Consider the following 19,983-nt stretch of genomic DNA (forward strand, 5'->3'; position numbering starts at 1 on the left):
AGCCAATGGGAGAATTACCCACAGCCTACCTCCAGTCAGTATAAATGCTTCTCTGCCTTCTCTCCTAACATATTCTCGTTACATTTTCCTGTGGGTATTTTTTTATTCTAGCTGAACTATCTATGTCTGGTCGCGGCAAACAAGGCGGCAAAGCCCGCGCCAAGGCTAAGACTCGTTCTTCTCGTGCAGGTCTGCAGTTCCCCGTGGGCCGGGTGCACCGCCTGCTCCGCAAAGGCAACTACTCCGAGCGCGTCGGGGCTGGCGCGCCGGTGTATCTGGCGGCGGTGCTTGAGTACCTGACCGCCGAGATCCTGGAGCTGGCGGGCAATGCGGCCCGCGACAACAAGAAGACCCGCATCATCCCGCGCCACCTGCAGTTAGCCATCCGCAACGACGAGGAGCTTAATAAGCTCTTGGGGCGTGTGACCATCGCCCAGGGCGGCGTTCTGCCTAATATTCAGGCGGTACTGCTGCCTAAGAAGACTGAGAGTCATCATAAGGCCAAGGGAAAGTGAAGTGTTAACGCTTCATACACTGTCAGCAGACGAAATCAGCCTAACAACAAAGGCTCTTTTCAGAGCCACCTACGACTTCCGTTAAATGAGTTGTTATGCTTTGTATTATGCAGCCCACACAGATGTTTTGAGGTGTTTTTGATGGTTTTCGTGTGGCACTTTTAGTAATTTGTCCTGCAGAAATCTAGATCTATGTAAACCCTTTCAGGAACTCTACATATGTAGGAGAAATGCCATGCAGCACAAAAAACACTTTTACAGGGGTGATCCTCGCTAAGTTTCACACAGCAGTTACATTTTGGAGGAAGGAAATTATACCCATGGGTGCACTCCTTAAGTATTTTTAGTGGAAGTGTTAAGCAAAACACGCATACCCTACACGGTAAAACAGTTTGAAAATGTCACACCATTTGCTCTAGCAATTGATGGCATACACAATTGAGAGCGTACACATTACCACTGAACATTTCAGCATGTATTTCCAAGATAAGGAGCTTTTTTCCAGTGTGGGGGATGTTTTGCTTTGTTTTGAGGTGGAGTCTCCCTCTGTCGGCCAAGCTGGAGTGCAGTGGGGTGATAATAGCTTACTGTAACCTCGAACTCGGGCTCAAGCGATCCTCTTGACAGCCTTCCGAGTAGCTGGGATTACAGGCGGGAGCCGCCACACCCGGCTAAGAGCGTTTTGTTAATTGCCCACACTACTCATGCCACACCCAGAAAAACATCATTTTAAATAAAGAACACATGCAAATTTCCCTAATCGCCTCCAATATTCTTTTTCTTTTTTATATTTTAACTAGAAACAATTGGAGGTTTCCGCGTTGCTTTGTGTGGTTGTAAATTTTAAGACTACGAAGCTTTTCCAGTACAAGACTTGCCACAGTGTAATAGCAGCTAAGGGGTTAAGAAAATGACGTCAGAGTAGCTACCGTAAAGAGCAGGAGCCTCTCTCTATCTTCAACCAGGCACAGAGATGGACCAATCCAAGAAGGGCGAGGGGATTTTTGAATTTTCTTGCGGCCAATAGTTGGTGGTCTGACTCTATAAAAGAAGAGTAGCTCTTTCTTTACTTTCACAAACGTCTCTTGAGGCAAGCTTCTCTGCTTATTGCCATGGCTCGTACCAAACAGACTGCTCGCAAGTCCACGGGCGGTAAGGCGCCACGCAAGCAGCTGGCTACCAAGGCTGCTCGCAAGAGCGCGCCGGCCACCGGCGGCGTGAAAAAGCCTCACCGTTACCGCCCGGGCACTGTAGCTCTGCGCGAGATCCGTCGCTACCAGAAGTCGACCGAGCTGCTGATCCGAAAGCTGCCGTTCCAACGCCTAGTGCGAGAAATCGCCCAGGACTTCAAGACCGACCTTCGCTTCCAGAGCTCAGCGGTGATGGCACTACAAGAGGCTTGCGAGGCCTACTTGGTAGGGCTCTTTGAGGACACAAACCTTTGCGCCATTCATGCCAAGCGGGTGACTATTATGCCCAAGGATATACAGCTTGCTCGCCGCATTCGCGGAGAGAGAGCGTAAACCTAAAGTTACATTTTGATCAGTCCTAAAACCCAAAGGCTCTTTTCAGAGCCACTCAATTATTCCAACGAAAGTAGCTGTGATAACTACGTTTTTGTTAATAAATTCGACAACACCAAACCAAGGATCCCCAGATAGCATTAGACTATGTTCTTAAATTCATTAACAGAAATGTGGTTTGACCCGTTTGGCAGTGTAGACTATTTCTGAGCTTCTTAGGTGCTATTTGGGGAGGAGAAGCTGTATAAGTCCACCTGTCCATTCAGGCCTCTAGCTTGCTATGATTAGCATTTTTTAAAACAACTTTCTAAGGCTAAGAATATAAGGGAAAAACCAGGCAAGTGGTTAACTGGTGCTTACTAGGCTCTTTTGTGAAGCTTTCAGAAGATTGAAAAGTTATGTCTCGCGACTTCCAATGTCTTACTCAAAATGCTTAGAAGAATTTTATTTTTAATTCATTTGGCTGTCCACATTAACCTGAAAGTTATTCTGGTGCAAAATGTGAGGCAGGGATCTAACTGGCTCTCATTTTATCCATAGCTAGCTACCCACTTTTCATCTGTCAATCTGTCGACCAAGCATAATTTAATTCCTTATATATTAATTATTTTATATGTGTGGCTTTGCTTGTAAATAGTCTAGCTGGTTGCATTGCTTTATCTCCTCTAGGACTATGCACCATGACATGCCACATTTTTTTTCCCACTATTTCTTGCCTGTAGTTATCTATTAAAATCTAGAATTTACAAATTTTAACCATTTTATTTCTGTTGATCTTGCTTTTCGGTTTTCTGGAGGTTGGGGGTTGAATACTGGAAGAAAATTTATAGGGATGGGAATACTGAATGTAAACAAAAGTAATGTTTAAAATATAATTTGAATATTTTATGATTGTAGTTTTTTTATCATATAACTTTTAGATCACATTTTACAAACTAACTTTATAACAACCACAGATTGTCGAACATTACAACTACTAATTCCAAAGACCTTGCCTCACATTCTTTTTTACAATAAATATTTTTTACACCTAACATTCTTTCTTGGCCTACATCTAGAGTGTAAATTGATGTACCATACTAAAATCACCTGACCAACTGTCAACAACAACAAACCACACACACAAAATATTAAGTTTGAATTGCATTGTTTACTTAAATTCACTTGTGTTCCAGCTTTTAATAAAGCAGTGTTTGGTTTACAAAGTAATATTTGCATTTAAAAATTATGAAAATGAATATGCCTGTGTGTTTTATATTTTGTTTTTCTTGACTCATACAAGCGACTCTACCTGGCACAGACATTTGTTATCCATAGACAGAGTATGTTAGAGATGCCAATGGACTTGGTCTATGCCAAGGTGACTACCCCCAAGCTCTGGGCTCAGCTGAAGGTATTTTGTTTTTTCCAGTTATAGATGTGCTGGATCTGATGGACAGTGCTTGACTTTTTATATTTTCTTTATCTGTAGGAAAAAGTGTTGGAGGTACGGGGTCTGGCCAATAGCATAAAATAATAAAGTGATATTACTGTGTGAGGATCAGATGGACTGGGGGTGGTAGCTCAGTCCAGCTGTTCGCTCCCTCACTTACATTCTTTGCCCTCTCCTCAACAGAACAAGGATTCTGCTGTAACTCTTCATTTACAGTTGATACTTAAAGAATGGGCCGGGCACGGTAGCTCACGCCTGTAATCCCAGCACTTTGGGAGGTGAGGAGATCGAGACCACCTTGGCTAACACGATGAAACCCCGTCTCTACTAAAAATACAAAAAATTAGCCAGGCGTGGTGGTGGGCGCCTGTAGTACCAGCTACTTGGGAGGCTGCGGCAGGAGAATGGCGTGAACCCAGGAGGCGGAGCTTGTAGTGAGTCGAGATCACGCCATTGCACTCCAGCCTGGGCGACAGAGCCAAACTCCGTCTCAAAAAAAAAAAAAAAAAAAAAAGAATGGATGAAATTCTCATTTGTGAAAGAAAATTTATTGAGCATTTTATATTCATGAGTAGTACAAACATTTTAATATCATATTAAGAATCGATTGTTTTTTATTAGAGGAGTAATTAAGGTGAGATTGGAGACAAAAAGGGGGTGTTGTTTGCAGAATATAACATCCAAAAATAGACCACTGTGGGATCAGGATTCTTTTGAGCTAAAGGCACTTCAAAAACAGCAATTCAAGAAGAGAATTCTTCTAACCCTTTCTTTCTGAAAACAGGAGATAAAAATTCCAATGTGAAAAATGCTCTCCTTTTACCAGGAGAAAAGAGAGATTTTTCAGCAGAGTCATAGATGAGATAATTCTGCACAAACACAGCAGAGAGTCATAGCCGAGAGACTTCTATACACAAACAAACCTTGTTAAAATAATCCTATTTTCCTTTAATCTCCCCATATGGTTTACTTTCTCACAATTGCCTCTCTTTAACTTAATATGAAAGCATTTAGTTTTTGCCATTTCTTTGGGTCTTCACTTATGAGGGTTCTCCTGTCCCATAAAATTTACATTGCATACATTTGTATGCTTTCATTCTGCTAATCTGTTTTATGGCAAATTAAATATCAGGTCCAGTTGGAGACCCTAACAGAGTAGAGGTAAAATTTTGCCTCCCTATAACATATTGTGTGCATTAACTGTTGATTGTTCCCAGTTGTTCAGTTTGTCGGGCCTCGGAGCCCAAGCTAAACCATCATACACCCTGTGGCCTCCACGTATACATCCAGATGTCCTGAAGTAACTGAAGAATCACAAAAGAAGTGAAAATGGCCTGTTCCTACCTTAACTGATGACATTACCTTGTGAAATTCCTTCTCCTGGCTCATCCTAACTCAAAAGCTCCCCCACCGAGCACCTTGTGACCCCCACCCCTGCCAGCCAGAAAACAACCCCCTTTGACTGTAATTTTCCACTACCTACCCAAATTTTGTAAAACGGCCGCACCCCTATCCCCCTTAACTGACTCTCTTTTCGGACTCAGCCTGCCTGCACCCAGGTGAAATAAACAGCCTTGTTGGTCACACAAACCCTGTTCGGTAGTCTCTTCACAGCGACGCACCTGAAACAGTTAAACAGGGTTTTTCCTGCCCAGTCATCACAAAGTGATGTTATGCTGCAGGCTGAAGTTTATAGCTAATGCTGTTTGTTTCACGGGTCCGTGTGAAGAGATCACCAAATAGGCTTTGTGTGAGCAACATGGCTATTTATTTCACCTGGGTGTAGGCGGGCTGAGTCCGAAAAAGGAGTCAGCAAAGGTGGTGGGATTATCATGAGTTCTTATAGGTTTTGGGATTGGTGGTGGAGGTAAGAGCAATGTTTTGGGGGCAGGGGATGGATCTCACAAAGTACATTCTCAAGGGTTGGGAAAATTGCAAAGAAACTTCTTAAGGAGACTATAAAGTACATAGGTCTGTTAGGGTGGGGCAGAAATAAATCACAATGGTGGAATGTCATCAGTTAAGCTATTTTCACTTCTGTGGATCTTCAGTTGCTTCAGGTCATCTGAATGTATACGTGCAGGTCGCTGGGGATATGGTGGCTTAGCCTGGGCTCAGAGGCCTGACACTGTTGAAGCCTAAAATCAGTCTTGGTTTTTTAGATTTGGGTGAAAAGGCTAAGATTCTCAGACAAAGAAGTCAAGTTCGGGGTGCATTTTTCAGACTTAAAAATTTAGCAGTAGCCCTTCCAGTTTTTCCAATAGAAGTGATTTACGAATGTTTTCAGAATTTAAAACAACAGTGAGAAGCGTGTATGGAGATTTGAACTACACTCCAGGCTTGGCTATAGGAAAGCACAAAGGCTGCTATGATTATGCACCTTGGAAAAGAGAACAAAGGAATATTTTCAGACAGTTTTAACATGTCACATACGAAAAGCAAAAAATCTGTCAACACCTTGTACGTTATTACAGGCTATGATTTTAAAAAAACAATCCTTACTAATACACACATAGTTGCTGCTAGCGATATGGTGTTGGGAGTAAAAACCCAAAAATGAGAGTTCAGGACAATATCCCAACTCTGGGCAGATTTTTAAAGTAGTTATATCTAAAATTAAACCATATTATGTAATATTTATTTCTTTTCCACAGTCTCTGTTCTCATGCCTCGTTCACATTAGCTAATTAAAAGTTCCCTGACTATCATCATAACCCGATTTACAGAAGAAGGCATGGTTGCAATGTAACATAGCTAACAATCACCCTCTTCTGAATGAGACAGTACAGTGTGAAGGACAGCAAAACTCCACCCCCATCCTCTTAGGGCTCTGGCTGGACCAGCAAATTAAATTAATATAAAACAGATTAACAGGAGAAAGGTATATGCATTTATTTAATACAGGTTTTACGTGACACAGGTGCTCTCATAAGGAAATGAAGGCCCAAAAAAGCAGTTAGTTACTTATATAATGAATTGGACAAATAGTAAAAGTGTAAAAATGCGCTAAAGCAAAGGCTAGAATATGTAATTGGGTAGAAAAGCAACCAGCAAGCGCTAGTGCAAGGTTTGTACAGAATTCTCTTGGCCTTAGCCTCCCATCCTTGAGAACAATGTTGCTTTTTTTAAAGTACAGTGAGAACATCGTTCATATGAGAATCTCAGCTACTGCTTCTAAGAAACAGGTCAGATTTCAAGAAAACAGGAGGCCAGAGTGATCTTTTCACACCTGCTCTTTTAAGTACCTTTAAATAGTCAAAATGTCTTCAAGCACTTGAAACACTTAAAAAGTCTACCACTCTGGCATATTAATGAAAGTTCTTAATATAAGCCCTTATTAAAATTCTCAGTCGAGGGTATAGCTTCAGATTCAAATAGTAGTGTCGTAAACGGGAGTGAAAAACTAAAGGGATTACAAAGTGAAACTATTGTGTTGTCTCTCACAGTCCTTAGGTCACTGCCCCACGAGGGGCGGAGCAAAGGGTGAGGCAGCAACGCCTCCTTATCCTCGCTCCCGCTTTCAGTTCTCAATAAGGTCCGATGTTCGTATATAAATGCTCGTAGCTTGCTTTGTTTTTGTACTTTTCTCTCTGCTCAGACTTGGTTGACTATGTCTGGTCGCGGCAAAGGCGGCAAAGGTTTGGGTAAGGGAGGCGCCAAGCGCCACCGGAAAGTGCTGCGGGATAACATCCAAGGCATCACTAAGCCGGCCATTCGGCGCCTTGCTAGGCGTGGTGGGGTTAAACGGATCTCCGGTTTGATTTACGAGGAGACCCGAGGTGTTCTTAAAGTTTTTCTGGAGAACGTGATCCGGGACGCCGTGACCTATACGGAGCACGCCAAGCGCAAGACTGTCACTGCCATGGATGTGGTTTACGCGCTCAAGCGCCAAGGACGCACTCTATACGGTTTCGGCGGTTAATATTTTAGTCAGTTTTCCGTCCAATGGCCCTTTTCAGGGCCGCCCACTCTCTCTCAGAAAGAGCTGTGATCGTATTCTTCCGGAAAATCTCAGCTTTACTCAACCACCTCGCCTAGTATGAACAACTTCTACAGGCCGGTGGGGAGAGACCAGGTTCTTAGGTCTGAGCGGCTGCTAAAGCAGAAGTCAGCTGAGCAAACGCGGTCTCTGGGATAAGGGAGCTATGAAGTTTAATGCTATGGTTTTGACACTAAAGGAACTTAACAGTGCAGCGCGAGTCCGATAATGAGTCGTTCAGCTTTTTAGTTTTAAAAACATTGCATTATTTGTACGGGAGTCTTAAGATGCCAGCCGGCTGCAAGTGATTAAGTGGATTAAAATAGATGTCAGGTGTTTCCCAGGCGTATCTGACTTAAGCAACGTCAGCAAGATCTGTACATTTAGCCTCCCTGGTAACACCTTCCCTCAACCGCCCCCCTGCCCGTAGCGCCAGAAGCCTTTACTTCCATTTTTAGTTGAGCTTGGCGTCGTGCTGAGTGATGTCACCTACCCTTTCCCCCGAGTAAGACTGGCAGTTAAAGCTGCTTTGCTATTTTCAGTCCTCAGGCTGGAGGCTGTCCTAGGCAGGCTGCCTACGCAGTTTGTAAATTCCCACTTAGTAGACTAAGGGAGTCTGTTTTATAAATAAGGACTCACATTTCCTCTGACTCCGAGGTCCGTGTCAGTAGCTATAAAATGGAAGCCGCTTCTGATACAGGATTCTTCGATGACTCTTGCATATTCACAGTACCTGTCAACCCAACGGTCTTCTATTCCTGCCTTAAATTGGAAATTCCAAAACCGATTTTTTTTAATTGTGCAAGTTTCAAACTGTACGACCTAGGAAGTGTTTCAAAGTTAGGTGACCAGATTTAGAAGTCAGCCAAATATTCAGCATCTTTGATTTAATAACAAATACATAGAGGGCTACTTCAGCAAAAAAACAACTTTGTTGTCTGGTTACTTTGCTAACAAGCCTCTCCCCACAGGAGGACATAGTGAATAGATAGTTGAGTAAGTGAATTCGGGTGAGAGGTCTGAGCTGGAGATAAAAATGTGGGAGACATCAGCAGATAAATGCTGAGACCGGATGAGACGGCTAAAAACAAACATAATGTAGTACAGCATTGTTTGCAGTAGTAAATGAGTGGGAACTGTAAAGTTTTCATCAGAAGGGACTAGAGTGTGATCTGTATATCCATAAAATAGAGTATCTCTACATAGCCCTACTAAAGAATGAGAAAACTACTCCACTACACACTCTGGTGTATTCTGGCTCAGTTCTTGGACTCCTTTTCTCGGCTAACTCAACTAGCCTCACCACTTACAAGCTCTGTGTTCTGTGAAATAGTTTATGTTCAACAGAACACCAAGGCCTAGCTGTAAGTGTCACGTTAACTTCTAGCAATGCCAAAGCCTGTGATTAGTGGCAGCTTCCGGCTGTTTCTCAATCCCAGGTTGCCTAACCACCTCTCCAAATTCTATCAGTTTGCTTCCACCCACTTCAAGCTTCAGAACGAAACATAGAGCTTAAGAAAAATAGGCCCAGCACGGTGGCTCACGCCTGTAATTCCAGTACTTTGGAAAGCTGAGGCGGGTGGATCACCTGAAATCACAGGTTCGAGACCAACCTGGCCAACAATGTGAAACCCCGTCTCTACTTTTAAAAAAATTAGCTCGGCATGGTTGCGGCGACTGTAATCCCAGCTATTCGGGAGGGCGAGACAGGAGAATAGCTTGAACCCTGGAGGCAGAGGTTGCAGTGAGCTGAGATCATGCTATTACACTTAGGACTGGGAGACAAGAGTGAAACTGTGTCTCTAAATAAATGTTTGCAATTATAAACCATCTCCCTGACCTTAAATCTCTAGACTTATATACAACTGCATATTTGATGTATCTATTTGAATATCTAATGGGCATCTCAAACTTGTCCAAAATAAATATGTTTATACATAAACACCAAGTTTGTTCTTCCTCTGATATTTGTCACGTCAATCAGTAGAACTCCATTCTTCAAGCAGCTTGGGCCAGGAATTGTGCAATCTTGTTTGTCCTGAGCTGCTTAAAACTTTCATCCAATGCAGTCAGCTCTGTCGAAAATCAATCAGAATACCTTTCATTGTTTCCTCTGCTGCTTCTCTAGGAGCAAGCTGCCATGGCGGTTTGTCTGAACGACCACAGTGAGCCCTAACTGGTCTTTGTTTTCACTTTTAATCCCCCTATCATACAATATTTTCTCTATCCAGCAGCAACAGTGATCCTTTTTAAAGGTATTATGTCCACTGTCTGCTGAAAACATTCCAGTGGCTTTCCATCACCTTCATAATAAAATCCAGCATCCTTATCATAGCCTACAAGTAAGATGACCAATCATTACAGTTTGCCTGACTCTCAGGGGTTTCTCAGGGTGTAGGACTTTCAGTGATGAAACTTAGAAAGTCCCAAGCAAACTAGGATGAGTTTCTCAACCTACTTAGGAGACCCTACTAGATCTGTACTCTGGCTACCCTCTGACCTCATTCTCTTCCCAATTCTTTCTTTTCACTGACCTCCTAGCTGTTTCTGGAATGGACCAAGCATTTCCAGCATCAGCACCTTTATATTTATTTTTTCTCCCTAGAAGGGTCTTATCCTGGATATCTGAATAGCTCTAGATCTCATCTCATTCAAGCCTCTCCTCAAATACCAACCTTAAGAAAGAGACCTCCCATAATCATCCTTTGTAAAATAATGTGCTTTTCTGCTCATTTAGCATATGGTATATAACTGACTATCCTCAATAGCATATATATATATAAAATTTCCCCACCTGTAACTATATATGTAACAATATATTTAACAAACAGAACAGGGCTGACATTTAACAGGTAGTTTATAGAGGTTTGTTGAATGAATGAATGCTTGAATCTTCTATGTAAGTCTCCAGGCTCCCTACTAAGCCCACTAGAATGCTAACACAATCAATTCCACATCTCTCATTCCTTGACCTGCCACTGCCTGAAGCAATCAGTGTGCAGTTTCTCTTTAGAAAATCTGGGGGGTTAGTCTAGGGGCTGCAAATTAAGCAACATTATCTTCGTTCTGAACAAGGACTGCATGAGTGTTAGGATTGAAGAAGGCCCAAGGTGGTGGTGAGTATGCCTAAGATGAGTATGACCTATCAGCAATGCTATGAGCTAAAAAGGCCAGGCAAAACATAACAGGAGCTAGTCATGGCTATTGTTACAGCAGCTATAGCTCCCATATGGGTAATCTATATCCACACACCCCTCTACATTGACTCTGGAATTCAGGAAAGGGAATTAAAATTTGCTAACTTATGTACCCCAATGTCTACAACAATATCTGGCATACGAGATCAATAAATATCTTTAAAATACCAGCTAAGAAAGGCATAAAATGACCCACACTCCATACTAGGCTCATTTTTGCTCCTCTGATTCCAGGATGCAGCTATGAATTCTCTCCATTGTCAGTTTTAAATTAAACCAAGCTGGGTACTTGTTTTAAATTAAGCCAAGCTGGGTACTCAAGAAATGCTGGATGAAAACTGTCGGGTGGAAAACAGGACCTCAAAATACAGAGGAATCCATCACTGAAGCTAACGTAGTGAGGCCGAAATCAGTCCTCTATAACAATGAGCACAATGAGAGGCATTTGTGAATATTTACTCAGATGAGAGTAAGATATTTCCCTATTAGCTAATCTCAAGTTCACATCTGTTTTCCAGCTGAGTTCTGAAGCTAGATGTGCTACTGAACACATAACTGCATCAGGAACATCGTTTAAAACTGTGGCTACAATGACTTAACTGGACAAACCCCAGGCTTCCAGGTTTAGCACAGGTGGCCCTTCACAGACCAACATTGCCTATGCTACCAACCTCATGTCCTGCCACCTTGCCTGCATCATTTCTCTCTGCATATATAAAAATATGTATGTATATAAAGAAATCAGCTTTATTGATATTTAATATACCATAAAATTTGTCCACTTTAGGTACAATTCAATGAATTTTACCATGTTTACTTAGTTGTACAACCATCATCACAATTTAATTTCAGAATATTTCTATCACCCAAATTCCAATTTCTACTTAAAGGGGGGAAAAAAGGCTAACTGCTGAAGGCCCGGTAACACTGAAAAAGGTGACTTTTCTCTCTAAAACAGATTTTAATCGCCCCTGAATTTAGTGTCCTGGGTATTCCAGGAGTCTAAATGGGGTTTCAATTTTCAGGATCTTTTAAATCGAGGCAAATTGTATTGGTGGCAATAAATTGAGTATTGCTCTCAGTACATGAATGAGGGATACTTAAAAGTCTGTGATTTCATTTCCTAATCGCTAAAAAATAAAAATTAGTAAAAAAAAAAAAATATTTTACTAAAACAGGGTTTTGTCCTTTCTCAAGCTTTTTAGCTTCCCCTCCGACTCTCTGGCTTGCCTCAGGAAATATTAGCTTATCAGTTCTGATTGGTTGACAGCTACGAATGGCGCTCACTGATTGGGCAGCGCTTCCCTTTGTCCCTTGGAAACTAACACAAATTTTTAACTCAATGTTTTTCCCATTCACGCTTCAGAGTTGGAATATCTTTGCTCCCCTACCCATATCTAGTGAGTGAAGGGCAAACTTGCAGTTCCAGTAATCTTTCCTTTCTAGTATGTCAGCTCATTATCATTCACATTAACTATACATTGAGCTTCTTGGCTTAATGGATACAGCTCTTCTTTTGTTTAGTTGGGCGGCCCTGAAAAGGGCCTTTGGTTCGGAAACGCAAGCTGGGGAGAAAGCAGCAACCTTAGCCGCCAAAGCCATAAAGGGTGCGTCCCTGGCGCTTGAGCGCGTAGACCACGTCCATAGCAGTGACCGTCTTGCGCTTGGCGTGTTCCGTATAGGTGACAGCGTCACGGATCACGTTCTCCAAAAACACCTTGAGCACCCCGCGAGTCTCCTCGTAGATCAGACCAGAGATCCTCTTGACACCTCCACGCCGGGCCAGACGCCGGATGGCCGGCTTGGTGATGCCCTGGATGTTGTCGCGCAACACCTTGCGGTGGCGCTTGGCACCCCCCTTACCCAAACCCTTCCCGCCCTTACCACGTCCAGACATGACTTCGTAAGAAGTGAACCAAGAGCAAGTGAGAGAGAACAGGGGAATCGATCTTTATATATCTACGTTACCCCTCCCCCACCCCCAGGGGACACAGAATGAAAAGCGCGCAGGCGGGAAATGTGACGCCTACAGTCCCCTCCCTCAACCCCTCCCCCAAGCCCCAGGAAGTGGAGGGAGCAGCTGTTAGGGGAGGGTGGGGAGACGGGGGTGGGACCAAGCTGGCTTGACCAATGACTTTTATTTTCTTAACAGAACTACAGGCTTTGAGGAACTGGGTTAAGAATTAACCAGAGAGAGAATAGGGGAACCGATCTTTACGTTTAGGGGTAACCGAATGTTACCCCTTCCTCCACCCCCAGCGGACACAGAATGAAAAGCGCGCAGGCGGGAAATATGACGCCTACAGTGCCCTCCCTTACTCCTCCTCCAAGCCCCAGGAAGTGGCGGGAGCGGCGGTTGGGGGAGGGTTGGGAGACGGGGGTGGGACCAAGCTGGCTTGACCAATGGCTTTTATTAACAGAGCTACAGGCTTTGAGGAACTGGGTTAAGAAATACAAACCCATTCAGACTCCAGAACTATTTTAAGTCGAATGTTTTTCTTTTGACAGAGTCTCGCTGGCGCCCAGGCTGGAGTACATTACCGCGATCTCGACTCCCTAAAACCTGTGCCTCCCAGGTTCAAGCGATTCTCCTGCCTCAGGCTCCCGAGTGTAGTTGGGATTACAGGCGCTCGCCATCACGCCCATCGTGTTATTGTATTTTTCGTAGACACTGGGTTCGGCCATATTGGCCAGGCTGATCCCAAACTCCTGACCTCTGGTGATCCGCCCGCCTCAGCCTCCCAAAGTGGTTGAATCACAGGCGCGTCACAGTGACTAGCCAAAATCAAATGGTTTTTAAGCCTTCAGTGGCAAACATCAAAACGAAAAGTGCTCCCAATGCATTCCCTTTCGTCTTAGATTGGCTTCTTACAGCTACCTTACTTGAAAAGGTGGTGGCTCTGAAAAGAGCCTTTGATTGGACCGTCAGAGCTGCCGGAGTAATCATGCCCGCTCTCCGCGGATGCGGCGAGCCAGCTGGATGTCCTTGGGCATGATAGTGACGCGCTTGGCGTGGATGGCGCACAGATTAGTGTCCTCAAACAGCCCAACTAAGTAGGCCTCGCACGCCTCCTGCAGAGCCATCACAGCAGAGCTCTGGAAGCGCAGGTCTGTTTTGAAGTCCTGCGCAATCTCGCGCACTAGGCGCTGGAAAGGTAGTTTACGTATCAGCAGTTCGGTAGACTTCTGATAACGGCGGATCTCGCGCAGAGCCACAGTACCGGGCCGGTAGCGGTGGGGCTTTTTCACACCGCCGGTGGCCGGAGCACTCTTGCGGGCTGCCTTAGTGGCCAACTGTTTGCGTGGCGCCTTTCCACCAGTAGACTTCCGAGCAGTTTGCTTAGTACGAGCCATGACAGGAAAACAGCACAACGTAACACCCAACACTAGCGCAAATACGTCCGCGAGCTTCTCTGCTATTTATAGTGTGTAAAGTGCAGTGATTGGATGATAGAAGACGCTAAATATGACGTTACAAGCTCTGATTGGTCTATCTTTAAGCCTCAACAATCGTGCAGTTTCACTGGCTACTATATTCCATTCCAACTCTACAGATTATTATTTTTAAAGTGGTATTATTATTACTATTATTATTATTTTATTTCACTTTTGCTTTGTTCCCCAAGCTGGCTTTAACTTGGGCTCAAAGGATCTTCCCGCCTCAGCGTCCGGAGTAGCTGGGATTACAGGGGAGCGCCACCGCGCCGGCTTGCACTTTAATTTTTTAATCTGTTGTCCTCTTATACATCTGGTTTTCATAACCTGAAGGCTGTGTTTATTTTCCATAAAACAAGGCATTGATTCCAAAGGTATTATAATTCTCCAATTCTGTATAGCCTTCAGCTCTTTAGGAGAAAAAAAAAAGAGGGAATTCTCCTCTCCGGAAATGTACCTTTACGGGAATTTCTGAAACCTTTCACAAGAATTGCATTCCTTTGTAATGCTTTAATTGACTTAGTAGCGCTATTGAAATCTACAAAGCATCTCAAACATAGTAGGATTACACTATTCCTCATAGAAACATTTTCTATGAGACGTCTTTCTCTTGATTATGCTCTTTGAATCCTAAACTTGCAGTGTTCTGCAGCTTTTGTTTTCTAAGCCTAGGTGTACTCTGCCAGTCAATAAATGGCGTTTCTCCAGCACCGCCGCCAGGTACCACCAGCTGGGAATTGTTGCTCTTGCGGAGCAGGAGGTGGACTTGGCCCAAGAGAAACTGGATGGTAGTCCGCAAGGAACATAATTTAGCACTGCCAAGCGCTAATGCAATCATTTTAAAAGTCTCAAAACACTAAAAAGTGGATTGTGACCTTTTTAAATTCACAGGAGACAGGCCACTTTCTATCTTTTGATTGGTTTAGGCTATTTTCTTGAACAGCCATTTAGAAAGCAGATCTATCATCCTTTATTTGCATGGAGCGTTCCCATTTTATTTGAAGCCAGTTTAACCCAATGGAAACAAGGGAGGCAGAACCCATTATTTAAAGTGGAAGCTCCTGAATCAGATAATTCGGAGTATTTCCTTTTTAAAAGTTGCGTTTTTTTCAGATACCTCGCTTATTACATTAAGAAAGGTTTATATCTTTCATAAAGGGTTTACTTACAAAAACCTTCCAATTTTATATACCTGTGTTTCATAACTGACTAGCCGTCAAACCAAGATGTATAGTTTCCAAATGTTATTTTCCAAATTTTAAGAAATTACGTGAAATATTTGAATGCGTGGCTTCTCAATAAAATAGACGTAGGAAACACTGGTAAAGAAGATGGGTACAATAGTTATCTGGGACTACTACAATTATTTGGTTGACACGTTGTTTGAAGAAAAAGGGAAAAAGCTCAGGTTACTTAGCACAGTTCGGACTTATTTAAAAACTACAACAGCACCAACGGAAATAGACCGCATTCCCTCACTCTCCGCTGTGTTAGGGGGTTATCCAGAATAGGATTGTAGAAGTGGATGTCGATTTAATAGTTTTTTTGTTCTCCTGTTAGCTGAGTCTCTGATTGGCAATGTGAGATCGTTTTAGCTTATTGATAATTTGAAATGCTCTTAACAGCCACAAACAAGCTAAAGAGAGGTTACCATAAAATCTTATCCCCAGGGTGTGCTTACACTTACCGTTTGTTTTCACACTAAGGAGACTTAACTCCCCAGCAGAATGCCTGTCGGGGAACCAGTTTCTTGGACCCAGCATTTAACGCCTTTCGCAGGTTTGTGAGGCCCATAAATCTTTGTTGAATAAAACAATGAGTTCACCATGTCATGGTGCGCTCATTGCATGTGCTGACATGGAACACAGGTTGTAAACCTTAACACCCATTTGGGGCATGTTGTATGGATGAAAAGGGCATTGGAAATTCCTGAAGTGCATCCCACATTGGACTGTGGAAGTAAGTTGCAAGTGCAGAAACGTTTCCACACTTGCAGTTTGAGTATTAATTGCAGCGTTAGTGAATTCTGGTGTTGTCTACGATTCATTCTTCTTTGACGTGAAAGGTATTCGCGAGACACATCGCTCTAAAACATTGCCAGAAAATGTAATCGAGTTGATGACTACTAGCCCTAACACGGCCTAAAACCCGCACTTTCCTCTTCCTCCCCAACTATTCAAACACTGTATTTTACATTTCTTGCAAATTAAAAACTAACATCTCTAGCAACGGACCTCTAAAAATTTCTAATAAAACTCCTTGGATGCTTGTGGGGCTGCATTTGCAAACCGCTCCCCATCAACCTACTCCCTAAAAAAGAGCTGCTTTTTGAGAGACAAGCGGCACCCTCTGATGTTACTGGGCGGCAGTCGGCCTACAATTTCCTTCACAATGAGGCAATCGGAGCGGCTTTTTCGGTGTGTTTGCTTGCGTTGAGGGGAGCGGGACCATAGGCCCTAGAGGCCCCCAGGTGCTCTCTGAGACTGGGGGAAACCCTCTGCAGAGCGCAGGGGGCGCTAGGGTGCGAGGGGCGGGCACTGACGGGCACCAATCACTGCGCAGTCCCACCCTATAAATAGGCTGAGTCGGGGCCTTTTTTTTCTCGCATCCTGCTTGGTCAGGTTTGTACCAGTTTACTTGGTGTGCTGTATTAGTCACCATGTCCGAAACGGCGCCTCCCGCTCCCGCCGCTTCTGCTGCTCCTGAGAAACCTTCAGCTAGCAGGAAGGCAAAGAAACCTGCTAAGGTTGCGGTGGCCACTAAGAAAAAGCCTGCTGGCCCTTCCGTGTCAGAGCTGATCGTGCAGGCTGCTTCCTCCTCCAAGGAGCGTGGTGGTGTGTCGTTGGCTGCTCTTAAAAAGGCGCTGGCGGCCGCAGGCTACGATGTGGAGAAGAACAACAGCCGCATTAAGCTGGGTATTAAGAGCCTGGTAAGCAAGGGAACGTTGGTGCAGACGAAGGGCACCGGCGCCTCGGGTTCCTTCAAACTCAACAAGAAGGCATCCTCCGTGGAAACCAAGCCCGGCGCTTCAAGGGTGGCTGCAAAAACCAAGGCAACGGGTGCGTCTAAAAAGCCCAAAAAGGCCACGGGGGTTAGCAAAAAGAACGTCAAGACTCCAAAAAATGCTAAAAAGTCTGCGGCAACAAGGAAATCCTCTAAGAGTCCCAAAAAACCCAAAGCTGTAAAACCCAAGAAAGTAGCTAAAAGCCCTGCTAAAACTAAGGCTATAAAACCCAAGGCGGCCAAGGCTAAGGTGACGAAGCCAAAGACTGCCAAACCCAAGAAAGCGGCACCCAAGAAAAAGTAAATTCGGTTGGAAACTTCTACTAACCCAACGGCTCTTTTAAGAGCCACCTACACACTTCGGGAAAAGAGCTGTAGTACACAGATGAAATTCCCCAAGCAAATGCAATACGCCCTCATTTATATTAGAATCACTTGGAGAGTCAATAGGAACTTTAACATAGGTTGAGTAGTAAATTCTTGCCAGATGAGGCTATCAAAGATAGCAAGGTGAATTCAAATGCACCGAGTTAAAGTCGAATTTTAGATCACCTGTTTTGCTTTTTTTTTTTTTTTTTAAGTAGCCCGAAGTCCCGCATCTCACGACCCCAAGCTAATTAGTCATAACTGTAACGAACCAAGGTTGAAGCCTAGTCCCAGGCTTGAGGCTTTTTTATTATGCAAGGTTAAAGTGCGGACATTGCGTTCTTGGGTCAATATTGCTAAAGTAGCCTTTTCCGAAATTGGGTGGTCCTAAGAAATGCTTCTGGGATAGTAAGCAAAATTCATGGCTTAATCACGCCCTCTCCGCAGCAGTGGCTAGAGAGGTGTCTGTCCTTGGAAATGACGGTGACCCTTCTGGCGTGACTGGCGCCCACGTTGGCGTCCTCTGAAAGCCCCACCAGGTAGGCCTAGCTCGCTCGCTTTCTGCAGCGCCATCATGACAAAGCTTTGAAACGCAAAATGCTCTTGCTTTGCGCAGCGCTTTACCATGGGTGCACTTACAGGCTGTCGACTTGGTTTAGGCCCTCATCAGGACAAAGGAGCTTAGTTGCAATGGAGTTTTAGAGCTGCAACTCTAAAGCCCTTGCTCGGTTTCTCTGTTTTTAGAAACAGTAGCGACCTGATTGGATAATATTTGAAAATTACTATGCTTAACTGGATCGTGTTTCATCAGTCGTGCAGGATTTTCAACCCTGGTGGAGCCCACACATTCAATACTGAAGATCCTTTTCTCAGAACTGCCCCTTTAAGCTTTTGCAATTTTAATTCTGGGGTTCAATTTTAATAACTGAACTTTTTTTTACATCTGACAAAAAGGGTATATGATGAGCCAAGTTTACTCAGTGCAGCTCAATTCTAAAAGTTTATTTTTGCGTGTGTGCATATGAGTTAATAATTAGTTGTATTTTTCAAACGGTCGGTCTTTTTTCAATTGTTTTGCTTAGCTCCTTCCATCGTCTAAAGTCAGGGATACAGGCACATCACATCCCTGTTCCCCCTTCCTCAAACTAATATGTAGCTACCTGTTTTTCTTTAAAAAAAAAAAAAAAATTCTCACCTATTTCTGTGAGAAATATACATGTTTTTCTTTGAACTAAGTATTTTACATACACCTATCTATATACATGCATAGTTTTTTGTTTTTTTAAAAAAAATAAATGTTATCTTTTGAGACTGGATCTCAGTCTGTTGCCCAGGCTGGACTGCAGTGGCATAATCACAGCCCACTGTAAGCTCCAACTCCTGGATTCAAGCTATCCTGCAGCCTCAGCATCCAGAGTAACTGGGATTGCATGGACACACCACCACGCTGGGCTAATTTTTTATTTTTATTTTTTGTAGAGATAGTCTCACCATATTGTCCAGGCTGGTCTAGAAATGGCCTCAAGCGATCATCGGCCTCCCAAAGTGTTGGGACTACAGTCACTGTGCCTGGCTCCGTATGCATAGTTGTTTTGTCTTTTGATTAGGGTTATTAATTTAAAAAACAAAAAAAGGTTGGGCGCAGTGGCTCACGCCTGTAATCCCAGCACTTTGGGAAGCCAAGTAGGCAGATTGCTTGAGCTCAGGAGTTCAAGACCAGCCTGGGCAACATGGTGAAATCCCGTCTTGACAAAAAATACAAAAAATTAGCCAGGCCCGGTGGCACGCACCTGTAGTCCCAGCTACTTGGGAGGCTGGGGTGGGAGGATGACTGGAACCTGGGAGGTAGAGGCTGCAGTGAGCAGAGATCGTGCTGCCACTGCACTCAAGCCTGGGTGACAGAATGAGACCCAGTCTCAAAACAAAAATAATAAAAATTTTGTACAATGATGTTATATACACTTCTGCATGTTGCTTTTCTCTTAACCAAACATGTCTAAAACCCTGTCATGAAAAAAGAAATCCTTCACATGGAGTAGCATAAGTTATTCATCCATTTCTTATTGATAAGCATTGATGTTTCCAGTTACCACTGCTGAACATGGTGCAACTGAATAGAATTCCAGGGCTGAGACTGTTAGGTTGTATTTTATTATTTTATTTATTTATTTATACAGAGTCTCGCTCTGTCGCCCATGATGGAGTACAGTGGCATGACCTCAGCTGCAACCTTTGCTTCCTGAGTTCAAGCGATTCTCATGCCTCCAGTCTCCCGAGAAGCTGGGATTACAGGTGCCTGCCACCATGCCCGGCTAATTTTTTATTTTTAGTAGAGATGGGGTTTCACCATGTTGTCCAGACTGGTCTCAAACTCCTGACCTCAAGTGATCTGGCCACCTCGGCCTCCCAAAGTGCTGGGATTACAGGTGTGAGCCATGGCGCCAGACCTGAACTTTGTCTTCTGTTTCATCAGTCCTTCTGTCGGTTCAAGCACCAATATCACACTGAAGACTAATGATTCTATATAAATATG

General features: G+C 43.7%; 6 protein-coding genes across 6 annotated transcripts; 4 read left to right on the forward strand and 2 right to left on the reverse strand.

The window, feature by feature from the left end:
* The first annotated feature begins 41 nt into the window (after positions 1-41).
* Positions 42-1,309, forward strand: LOC105482571 (H2A clustered histone 4). Its single transcript, XM_011742767.3, has one exon. It carries the CDS (start codon positions 123-125, stop codon positions 513-515), a length of 393 nt encoding a protein of 130 aa, XP_011741069.1. The 5' UTR covers positions 42-122; the 3' UTR covers positions 516-1,309.
* Positions 1,310-1,468: 159 nt separating this feature from the next.
* LOC105482572 (H3 clustered histone 2) lies at positions 1,469-2,397 on the forward strand. Its single transcript, XM_011742768.3, has one exon. It carries the CDS (start codon positions 1,628-1,630, stop codon positions 2,036-2,038), a length of 411 nt encoding a protein of 136 aa, XP_011741070.1. The 5' UTR covers positions 1,469-1,627; the 3' UTR covers positions 2,039-2,397.
* Positions 2,398-7,041: 4,644 nt separating this feature from the next.
* Positions 7,042-7,971, forward strand: LOC105482573 (H4 clustered histone 2). Its single transcript, XM_011742770.3, has one exon. It carries the CDS (start codon positions 7,081-7,083, stop codon positions 7,390-7,392), a length of 312 nt encoding a protein of 103 aa, XP_011741072.1. The 5' UTR covers positions 7,042-7,080; the 3' UTR covers positions 7,393-7,971.
* A 4,179-nt stretch (positions 7,972-12,150) lies between these two features.
* Positions 12,151-12,588, reverse strand: LOC139363487 (H4 clustered histone 1). Its single transcript, XM_071097486.1, has one exon. It carries the CDS (start codon positions 12,541-12,543, stop codon positions 12,232-12,234), a length of 312 nt encoding a protein of 103 aa, XP_070953587.1. The 5' UTR covers positions 12,544-12,588; the 3' UTR covers positions 12,151-12,231.
* A 146-nt stretch (positions 12,589-12,734) lies between these two features.
* LOC105482638 (H3 clustered histone 1) lies at positions 12,735-14,049 on the reverse strand. Its single transcript, XM_024792991.2, has one exon. It carries the CDS (start codon positions 13,998-14,000, stop codon positions 13,590-13,592), a length of 411 nt encoding a protein of 136 aa, XP_024648759.1. The 5' UTR covers positions 14,001-14,049; the 3' UTR covers positions 12,735-13,589.
* Positions 14,050-16,685: 2,636 nt separating this feature from the next.
* On the forward strand, positions 16,686-17,497 carry H1-1 (H1.1 linker histone, cluster member). The gene has a single exon (XM_011742765.3). It carries the CDS (start codon positions 16,741-16,743, stop codon positions 17,386-17,388), a length of 648 nt encoding a protein of 215 aa, XP_011741067.1. The 5' UTR covers positions 16,686-16,740; the 3' UTR covers positions 17,389-17,497.
* The last annotated feature ends 2,486 nt before the right edge of the window (positions 17,498-19,983 follow it).

This window comes from Macaca nemestrina, chromosome 5 (assembly GCF_043159975.1).
Source record: "Macaca nemestrina isolate mMacNem1 chromosome 5, mMacNem.hap1, whole genome shotgun sequence".
NCBI classification, from domain to species: Eukaryota; Metazoa; Chordata; class Mammalia; order Primates; family Cercopithecidae; genus Macaca; species Macaca nemestrina.

Coding starts and splice junctions, on each gene's coding strand:
- LOC105482638 (XM_024792991.2), bottom strand. CDS start 14,000: ATGGCTCGTACTAAGCAAACTGCTCGGAAGTCTACTGGTGGAAAGGCG.
- LOC105482571 (XM_011742767.3), top strand. CDS start 123: ATGTCTGGTCGCGGCAAACAAGGCGGCAAAGCCCGCGCCAAGGCTAAG.
- LOC105482572 (XM_011742768.3), top strand. CDS start 1,628: ATGGCTCGTACCAAACAGACTGCTCGCAAGTCCACGGGCGGTAAGGCG.
- H1-1 (XM_011742765.3), top strand. CDS start 16,741: ATGTCCGAAACGGCGCCTCCCGCTCCCGCCGCTTCTGCTGCTCCTGAG.
- LOC139363487 (XM_071097486.1), bottom strand. CDS start 12,543: ATGTCTGGACGTGGTAAGGGCGGGAAGGGTTTGGGTAAGGGGGGTGCC.
- LOC105482573 (XM_011742770.3), top strand. CDS start 7,081: ATGTCTGGTCGCGGCAAAGGCGGCAAAGGTTTGGGTAAGGGAGGCGCC.